The 10,528-nt window shown below is 41.7% G+C and overlaps 1 protein-coding gene across 2 annotated transcripts; it reads left to right on the top strand.

Annotated features, from left to right (window-relative positions):
* The first annotated feature begins 159 nt into the window (after positions 1 to 159).
* LOC100191166 (uncharacterized) lies at positions 160 to 10,192 on the top strand. Of its 2 annotated transcripts, XM_020540196.3 has the most exons (4): positions 160 to 354; positions 1,323 to 1,387; positions 8,942 to 9,582; positions 9,675 to 10,192. In XM_020540196.3, exons 3-4 carry the CDS (start codon positions 8,952 to 8,954, stop codon positions 9,734 to 9,736), a joined length of 693 nt encoding a protein of 230 aa, XP_020395785.1. In that variant the 5' UTR covers positions 160 to 354; positions 1,323 to 1,387; positions 8,942 to 8,951; the 3' UTR covers positions 9,737 to 10,192. The 2 variants fall into 2 exon arrangements, with proteins under 2 accessions (XP_020395785.1, NP_001354359.1); NM_001367430.1 differs by lacking the exon at positions 1,323 to 1,387 and having other exon boundaries at positions 167 to 354; positions 9,675 to 10,191.
* The last annotated feature ends 336 nt before the right edge of the window (positions 10,193 to 10,528 follow it).

Below are 10,528 nucleotides of genomic sequence, written 5' to 3' on the forward strand. Positions count from 1 at the left end.
ATATCTTTTAAGGTATATAAACATCTATTTTTAGTAATGCTAATAAAAATATAGAATAACAATTATTGTTTTGTATGTCAGTATATTAATTTTGTAGCAACACACGGTTATGTAGCTAGTATATATATAAAGCAAGTCGGTTGGGGTCCTTGCCTCCTTGGGGACGGACCTCCGTCATATCACATGGTCGCCCATTTCTTGCGAGCACTTTGGTCAGTTGGTCTTCTCTCTCGGATCGCGGTTGGGGGGTTGCGGAATGGGAGCAAAGGCGGAGGAGTGTGAGGTGCCGCCGCTGGCTGCGAACGCGGAGGAGGCAGCTTCCACCAATCAGTGCACCCTCATCTTCAAAGGCTGGTCAGTACACACCCTCTCTAGTCTCTACTCAGCTTCCCTAATCTGTATTCGTTGGCACGATTCGCCTGCCAAGTTTAGGCTCGTTCCTGTCACTACGAAGAGACCCCCCGCGCGCGCTCCATCGCTGCCTTGCCACCGCCGGAGCTGTCCGTCGGAGTTCCGCGCTACCGTGAAGATGGCGGCGGCGAGGCTTTCTCCAGCAGCCTCCCCTTCCCATCCACCCCCTCCTACGTTCCCACTTTCCGGCCGCCCTCAACCCCGATTTGCTTGCCATTAGTTGTAATTGGTCGTTTAGGAATGTAGAGGATTCTCCTCTCTTGTTCTTCTTATGCATGCAGTGATTAGGCAAGAGGTTAAGGTAGAATGAGTGCTCGGGCGTGATTCCTTTCATCCTGTGATATATCTTTAAGAAATGGGGAATCGGCAAGCTGGCCTTGCACAGTTGCAGTAGATTTATAGTTAGGCCTAGCGATAAGCTATGAGGGTCAACCAAAATGATTCGCACCTCTGCATAATATTCTGGTTTTGCATGGTCTCACGTTTGGGAAGAACCGAAAAACTGCAAGCTAGGATTTTGGGGAGAAAAGAAAGATAACATCACCTTTGGCTTAATGCTTGTGGTCTACAGAGCGTTGAAACAAACAACAGAACAAATTCATTGCCTGAAACAATGAGCATGATTTTTGTTGTAGCCTTTATCACTGTTGAAGATGAGAAGAAAATGATACCACAAACAGTACTAGTTAGGTGGATGTCTTTTGGATAATTGAGGTAGGAACACCCATAATTTCCATTAATAGAAAAAGCATCCACCCAGTCTCGGACGTTGGTGGAATTGGATCAGGATACATCAAACACCCACTTTCGACAATAAAAAAACACCCACTTTCCGTAAGATTAAAAATGAGGCGATCTGTCCACTCTATTGAATTGATAACAAATTGTGCCTACTGATTTGTTGTTTTCAGCTGTAAAGATAAACCACAAGCTGAGGATCTCATGTGTCGTTGTATATGATCTGATATTAGCCCCAGTAAGGTTCCACTGTCAATCCAATCTCACATATTTTCTAATTGCAGCATGCATTTACGCTGAAATCCATAGTCGTTTCAACTTAATTCAAATCACTTGCGATCTGAATGGCATGGTGGTGTGCAGACCTGGCCCTGGAGAAGGGCAAGCGAGCAACAAACCAGTGACTTAGGTTCCAGAGGGGACTCACTTGCATGCACTTAAGGAGTATAATGATCACAAAGTCTATTACCTTTTTGGGTGTAGGAAGTCTAATACCTTTTTGGGTGTAGGAAGTATAATACTAGTAGTTCCATAAATGTCGTCGAGTATTATGTATGCCCTTCGTCACAAATAGCTATTGCAAGCATACATGCTCATTCTTTAGGTGGGTAATGGCCATCTGACTGATCCTGACAGTACTAAGGCCCTGTTTGTTTACCCTCCAGATTATATAATCCAGCTTATATAAGTTTGAGACAAATAGACAACATAGATTATCAGGTGGATTATATAATCTAGATACCTAGATTATGATAATCTATAAGCAGCTCATTAGGTGCTTATATAATCCATAAGCTGGATTATTTAATCCTAGAAGGAAACAAACAGAGCTAAACAACTAAAGTGTCATTGCTACATTAGTGTCTGTTTTTCTAACTTCAATTTTTGCCTGAACATTTACTTCACCAGTGCATGAATGCATGCTAAAATCCCATAGAGTTTTATAGCGCATATTAGGATTGGGGACACATAAATTTAGCTAGAGGTTGACAAGATTCCCAATGGAGTTGAAAAGTTTCCTGCATTTGCAGATTCTTTTGCACAAACTAACCATATAAATTTAGTTTATGCTAGTGGAAACTATGCAATCCTGAAAAAAAATCTGGGCCAAAAGAGCAACCTTTTCTATTTCTCATAATCCTAAAACACGACATTTTTTCTATTTATTTGAAAATTAGCGATTTTGTGAAAGAACCTGTGGAAATCTTGTGTCCTAGCAAATGTTATATTTATATGACTCAATTCATGAGAAGCATCAAAATATCGGGACTCATATTTTAGTGTTGCCTAGGCCCACCAAATGTCAGGATCGGGCATGTTGTTGCGGTTGAGTACCCATATGTGACAGCACATAATCAACAAGTGATGTCCCAAGAGAATACATTTGTAAGCTCTTGCTAAGCTTCCCACGTCCTAACTGAGTGCAACCAAGTCAATGGCATTGGTCTTTTCATATGGCAACGTATCAAGTGCAAACCAAGTTTCCGTGCAAACTCCATGCAAACCAACTAACATAAGTCACAAAAAATTCTCAAAAATACTATAGATGTACTTCATTGCCTACTCTACCACTGTATAAAATTTCAAGTTCAAATTCATCATATGGTAAGAGATACAAAAAAGAGAAAAATTTGAGATACAAAAAAGTGAAAATTATCTCAGAATTTTCTCTTTGTGTATCTTTTAATACATGATGAATTTGAATTTAAAAATACAGTGGTAGAGTGGGCAAAGAAGTACATCCATAAGTTTTTTGAGATTTTTTTTTACTTTTGCTAGTTAGTTTGCACGGAGTTTGTACAGAAGTACTGGTTTGCACCTGATACGTTGCCTTTTCATATACTCTCCATGCTTGAAAAATATAGAGCTCTTGAAATGACTTTTTTCTCGAACGTGCAGGAGAACTGCGCATCATTATATTAAGGAGAAAGGGACACTGATACAAAGCCCCATCAAGGAGGCCAAAAACAAAGGAACATAAACGGACCCATTAACTCAAACACAAACTACACTCGACTAATGTGCTACATTCAACACCTAAGCGGCTGCCGACAATAGGGATAGGCCCTTGGCTCCAGCAAACGCCCACACCTCATAATCCTCCCCTGCTTGTTTAAGCACTTGTGACAAACTGGGGGCTATGCCATCGAATACACATTTGTTTCTGTGATTCCAAATCGTCCAAGACCCCAAAGCAATAAGAGAGTCCAATCCTTTGTTGATGAGACTACCAACAACTGCGTTGTTAGATTCCCACCAGCTCATAAAGGATACCGTCTCAGGTTGTGGAGAAAGGGCTTGCAAGCCAAAACGTCTAAGCCAGAAAAACCAAAATTCTCTTGTGAAGACGCAGGCAACTAAGATGTGATCCAGAGTTTCATCAACTTGATCACATAGGGGACATTTTCAGGATGATCAAGGTTTCTCTTAGCAAGCTTGTCAGCTGTCCAACAATTTTTAAGCGTTGTTAACCAGAGGAAGAAACGACATTTTGGGACGCCCATGTTTTCCACACTCTGTCATAATGAGGAAAGGAGACCGAGCTAATGAAAAGTCCTTCATAAGCAGCTTTTGCCGAGTAGAGTCCATTGGCCGAGACAGTAAAAATATGCTTATCTTGAGTGCCAGCCTGCAGTTGAAAGCCTTCCAGCATCTCCCAAAGTTGAAGGTAATCAACCAGAACGCCAACAGTGAGGGCCCCTTTGATATCCTCAATCCATCTCTTATTCTGAAGAGCCTCTTGAACTGTCCTTTTTTGGATATTCTGTTTGGAATAGCAGCGAACAGCATTGGGTCCATATCCCCTAGTCTATGCCCATGCAGCCACTTGTCGGTCCAAAAAAGGGTAGATGATCCATTACCGACCTCAGATATCAGCACCATATTGAAGAAATCCCGGGTTTTGCTAGGAACCTGAGTGGGAAGCGATGACCAAGGAAAATCTGGGTCAGTTTTTTTTAAGCCATAGCCAACGCATACGTAATGCCCAACATAATTCCTTTAGATTGGAAATGCCCAATCCACCAAGATGTAGAGGTCTACACACCCTTGCCCAGGTGACGAGACAATGCCCTCCTTTAGCGTATTTACTACCTCTCCAAAGAAAACCTCTGCGGATCTTATCAATGGCCTTGAGAGTACATTGTGGAACATCAATTGCCATTGCCAGCATACCAGTGAGGACATATTGGACTTGCACTCTCCTTCAAGCTCTAGTCATCAAATCTGCCTTCCAACCTGGAAGTTGGTCTGCTATCCTGTGTCCTGTCCACAATTGGTTGAGCTTGCTCCTTTGAAATTTTACGGAGAGAAAGAGACAGGCCCAAATATCGGCAAGGAAAGGAAGAAAACTCGCAAGGCAACAAATCCTGGGCCACAGCCACATCATCTTTAGAGCATTGGATAGGAAACACACTAGATTTCTGGTTAATGTTATGCAGTCTTGAAGCTGGTCCAAATAAACTTAGAATTTCCAAGGTAGCAGCAATATCAGTTCTTGAGGGATGCAAGAAGAGAGCCACATCGTCGGCATAAATAGAGATCTGGTTGTACTTATGTCTGTTTGATAGCACCTGCAGCAAGCCATCCTCTTTGGCTTTAGACATAATGAAAAGCATAATGAAAAGCATGGGGGAAAGAGGATCCCCTTCACGTAGCCTCTTTTGTGCACAATAACATCTCCTGGAAAACCATTCAGCAAGACTTGAGTGGAGGAAGAAGCCAACAGCCCACAGATAATCTCCCTCCAAACCAGTTCAAAGCCTAACGTTTGCAGAATCTCAATAAGGAATGGCCAAGAGACCGAATTAAAGGCCTCGGTAATGTCAAATTTAAGTAGTAATCTAGCCTTTTTTCTGTTGATGGAAGGCTCGAGCTGTTTGCTGCGCAAGCATGAAATTTTCCTGGATAAAACAGCCTTTAATGAAATCACTTTGTTTTTGGGAGATCATACCATTTAGCCTCTTGGCCAGTCTCGAAGCCAGCAGCTTGGTAAAGAGCTTAGCAAAGCTGTGTACAAGACTAATTGGCCTGAAATCTTTGACTTGATCAGCCTCTTCTTTCTCTGGCAAAAGAGTAATGTAAGCTGTGTTCAGTTTGCCAAAGTTGCTAAACTTACGACCCCATATGGCTGAAACAGCCACCATAACACCCCCCTTGATGATACTCCAGCATGTTTTATAAAATCTCCCGGTAAAACCGTCCGGACCAGGCGCCTTGTTGGAAGGCAACTTTTTAATGGTATCCCAGACCTCCTCTGTAATCCGAGCATCTAGCTCGGAGAGGTCAAAAGATGGCATGCCGATAGCCTCGAGATTAGTATTCCGGTCCCTGTCCAAGCAAGTACCCATGAGATTGGAGTAGAATTGATGTACCAGGGAGGCCTTATCATCATGACCAGTGAGGACTTGATCTCCATCAACTAACTTGGCCACGAAATTCTTTCTTCTACGATGACGAGCATGCAAGTGAAACAGCTTGTAATTAGCATCACCTTTGAGCCATGAAATCCTCGATCTTAAACGTGCTATGGAGCGCTTAATGGATGACAACCCCAAAATATGCTTCTTTAGGCTGGTCTTAAGCCAGCTCTTGAAATGACTTAGGAAATGCATGGGAGAAAACAACAAATAGCTTGACTGGGTGGTCAGCACCTCAGGCTTGACCCTTCTCCAACTCCACTACTAGGCAGATTTTTTTCATGCTTTCTGTTGCAGAGATCAGATAGGATAAGAACATCATGTTAATTGTTAACAAATGATATAGAAATGCTCAGGGTTCGAAGCACTAAGTCATTGGGTCAAAGCACTAAGTCATTGGGTCAAAGGGTTCGAAGCAGCCTCTCCGCATATGTGGAGGGAGGCTTGCTTTGGTTTATCCCTTCCCTAAACACACTAATGTGGAAGCCTCCAGCCCTAGGTCTGTACTTTGAAGAAAAAAAATATAAAGATATGATATGTTTAAACCGCAATTGCAAAGGTAGTAACTACAATACCAGCCAAAATCATTACCTTCACCAACTTGGATTTGATTATCTCATGAAAATCATGAGTTGCGGAGATGAGAACCTCTTCTCGCTCCCTCCCCCTGTCGCCCATGCATTTTCTAAGACAGTTCCATCACAACTTTTTTTCTGTACCCAATTGAGATAAAATAATTTACCAGTTACTCTATTTTTTCGTCCATTTTCATAGTTTTTTCTCTGCAAGAACAAAGCCTTTGTGGTACCACCTTTTAGTTTCAAGCAAATTGTGGTACTCTAGAGTTGAAACTAGAGTAAATTGTGGTACCACCTTTTAGTTTCATAGGTGGCAGCTTGCTGTGTCTCGAGGTTTCGGCCAGACGCTGTGCTGGGGGCTCTTGGGCGAAAGTCTCGGCGACGGTGACGCCCATGGGCGTCGCTTCCCCTGTTGAGGGCATCGCATCCCCAACGCTATCTTCCTTGGGTGAAAGCCTGGTCCATCGCGGACAGGCGACGGTGGCGTCACAGTGACGTCACTCCCTTCCTGAAGGCGTCGCTTCTGAAGTTCGTCTCGGCCACGGCTTTGCCTTCGGCTGTTGCTTCGCTTCTCGGCGCCTGGTATGCGGGTGGAGGTGGGGTTTTGCAACGTGAAGTCGGAGCTGCTATGTCAGGTGATGTGGCTCGACAACGATAACATGAGGCGAACCTCCCTTCTTCGTGGTCCAGAATGTTTTGAAGGTCGGGCAAAAACCGGAGGCAGGGTGGAGGGTCAAGATTGGAAGTCGGAGCTGCTCTGTGCCTTGAGCCCGGCAACGATGACCTGTTGAGACCTTTCGCTTCGGGCTGTCTGTCTGCTTTTCGTTTGGTTTGTCTGTCGGCTGCTTTGGGAAGTCGGAGTTGCTGGATGCTCTACATCCTTGCTTGACAACGATGACTCTTAGCAGTTTTATGTGCTCTCGTGTGGGGTTGCCGCTAGGGATGAAAACGGTCGGTAAACACTAAAACCATTACCGTTTTCATATTTTTGATCGGAAACAAAATCGAAAACGGTAACTCCGGAAACGGAAACGATATCAGTATTTCGGAAACATCGGAAACGAAAGTTTGGTGCGGAAAATACACCGGTAACGGTCGGAATCTAAAATACAATCGGTAATTATATCAAACTTCATAATACAACAAAGTTGACAAAAGATCACAAAGACCACAAGTTCACAATTCATGATATAATAAGTTCACAATATAAAAAGTTCACAAGGATCACAAATTTATAATATAAAAAGTGTACAAAGATCACAAGTTCACAATATAACAAGTTCACAGTATAACAAGTTCATAGACTCAAAGTTCACAATTCACAATATCCACTCGATCTAGCTGACATGGCATGCTTACTTATGAAATATTTTTTCCTCACATAAAGAGTTTTTCACAACCTCACAGGAAAACCCTAAAACCTAGTGTGTGGAAAAGACCAAATCGTTAATCTCAACTGTCTTCCAACACCATCTATCCAAAAAAAATCTAAAGGTGTCCAAAAAATACAAAAAAATAAGTAATCCTTATCTAGAGACGTACAAGCGATGCGAAAAAACACATGCTGGAAAATTCCGAGACACAATTCCGAAAAATTCCGAGACACAATTCCGGAAAATTCCGAGACACAAATCCGGTAATTTCCGACAAAAACCGGTAACCAAAGGAAACGGTCGGTAAAACACCACGCTGATTCCGATACCGATAGAAAATTCCGAAAACCGATTCCGTTTTCAAAAAATACCGTTACCGATGAATCCGACCGAAAAATTTCGAAATCGGTTTCCAGAATACCGAAAAATTCCGAAACCGTTTTCATCCCTAGTTGTCGCTGCCTGTGTTTGTTTGGACACTCTGTGTCGGCGGTGAGTGTGGTGTCGTGTTGATGTCCCAATCCAACCGGCGAGTTAAGTTGTATGGTGTCGGCGTGTTGATGTCCCAATCCAACCGCCTGTTGTTTGTTGTTTAGTCCGATCCGAACCACTTCTTTATTAATATAATTGGCAACTCTCCTGTCTGATTCGTTTAAAAAAAACCTAACAAAAACCATAAGTCAAGGTTCAAGCACATAAACGGTTGTTTTCCACGTACTTCTATTTAAAGTTAAATCTTTGGGTATATTCTATCCTTTCATGTCCCTTTTTTACTTCATCTTTTTCCATGTCAACTTTGGCCTTCCTCTGTGTCTTCACATTGCTATTGCGCCTTAGGATCCCATTACACATTGGTACCTTTGGAGGTTTTTGTTAGACATGTCCAAACCATCTTTAATCGGTGTTGGACAAATTTTTCTTTAATCGGTGCTACCCTTAGCCTAGCATGTATATCATCATTCCGAACTCGATTTCTTCTTGTATACCCATAAATCTAACACAACATACGGGTTTTTGCAACATTTATCCGAAGAACATGTCAATTTTTTTGTAGGCCAACATTCTTCATCATACAACATAGCAAGTCTAATTGTCGTCCTATGAAACTTGCTTTTATAAAATAAACAACTATAGTTTCTCCTCCGTATCTTAAAATTTGTGTCTTCAATATTGGTTTAGCGTGTTGGTATCCAATGGTTATTATTATCAATGATGATTAAAAATTTAAAATTACCAGTGGCTAGATGCTTGTGTTTTATGTGAGAACTTCTAGTATATATCCTTTTTTAGTGCGTCTCATGAGGATTGATGTGGATGCTTTATAGCGAGACTGTTTGTGTTTCCTTGGTGATTACTTACTGTTGTGTGTCTATTTGAATACGTTGTTCTAGTTTGTAATGTGCCTTCCTACGGTTTGTTACAGTTCCAACAGCATGGAAAAAGTCTACGCCATCAGCAGTCCTAGTAAGAAAAGAAAATCACAGTATGAGCTGAGTGATCCAAAGTTGCTACCACTTAAATGCAAGTTTCGCAAACGGTTATATTGCCAGGATGATGAGTCTGCAACCACAGAAAGTTTAGGATATGATGGTATTTTCATGAACAAGACCTCTGGGACGGACATGGTCAGCATACCTGAAGAATTGGACTCTTGTGAGAACACTATAAGCCTGTTTTGTGGATGCATTGAAGTTGACTCAAAAAATGGAATTCAGGAACAATCTTTGAGAAAAATGTTTGAGATCCGGACATCTGCATCCAGTAGCTCGAGCAACAATTTTTCATCAGAGGCTTTTAGTTCTTCCCATAGCAGCGGCACGAGAGACACTGACAGCTGGGCTATGGACGATATAGAGCGTCATCATCCATATGTGATGCTGAAACCGCATAATGACGACCTTGAAAGGATATTCAACGTGCTTGAACAGTATGATGACCTAATGGAGGACGAACTAATGGCTGGCGATGTTTTTGGTTCTGCTGCTCAGGTCATGGATGAAAAGCTTTACTCGAATAGCGTTGACGATTTTCAGATTTTGCCAACAGGTCAGACTGGCTATCACGGTAAGCGCTCCGATGTACCTCCTGTTTGCATTTGCTTGCTTGATTTAGATACTAACACAGTGGATCCGGTAATGTGTGTGGCGATCAATCAGGTGAGAAGAAGCTAACCATCGATCAAGAATTTGAGCAGTATTTTGCGAACCTCATGCTGTAGGATCGAGTGGATAATTTTGTGACAGAAATGGCGTTGCGACATCCAAACATGGTTTGCTTGCTGAGCAAAGTGGCGAACCTTGGCTACCATTGGAGCTATCGTTCTATGGTGCTGTTTGGTAACATAAATGGTAATGATAATAATTCACACCTGAGTACCAACGACCCGAGTACCAACGGTAACAAGTTTAAATAGGTCGATATTAGTTCTTAGTGTGGTATCTGATTACGATTGGATTTAAACAAACATAATTTAATGTTTATCGGTTACTTATTACATTACAAATATGTGAACCAAACGGCACATATTTGTACACCGAGTCCTATCACTTAATGTATATACGTGTGAAATGTGTATCTTTTCCAGCTTGTCCATCAAATGTTGGCATCATGATGTATGTTAACGTGTGCAGATAAGAACATGTCTATGCAATATAGTAATAGTGCATTCCTTCTATGTTCTAGTGTTTCTGAATACACTGGTAAGGATACGGAAGCGATCGTTCATAGTTTTGCCTGAAATCACTCACCGTCGGATGACCTTTTTTTTGGTATGAATGAGAATGGAGTACTTTTAGGAAGGCGCTCTCTACAACACTCATGCTCGATTAATTGAACCTTTTGCAGGATGAATATGAAGTTGTTCCATGATAAATGTCAAATTTTACTTTTTACTAGCAAATTGTCCATACATTGCTATGGTTTTATTTATAAGTATAGAATATAAAATATAAAATTATGTGTGTTTTATTGGCTACGTGGATGTAAATGTGGGTTTAGATTCAACAACCAT

The sequence above is a fragment of the Zea mays genome, chromosome 1 (genome assembly GCF_902167145.1).
Source record: "Zea mays cultivar B73 chromosome 1, Zm-B73-REFERENCE-NAM-5.0, whole genome shotgun sequence".
Lineage (NCBI taxonomy): Eukaryota > Viridiplantae > Streptophyta > Magnoliopsida > Poales > Poaceae > Zea > Zea mays.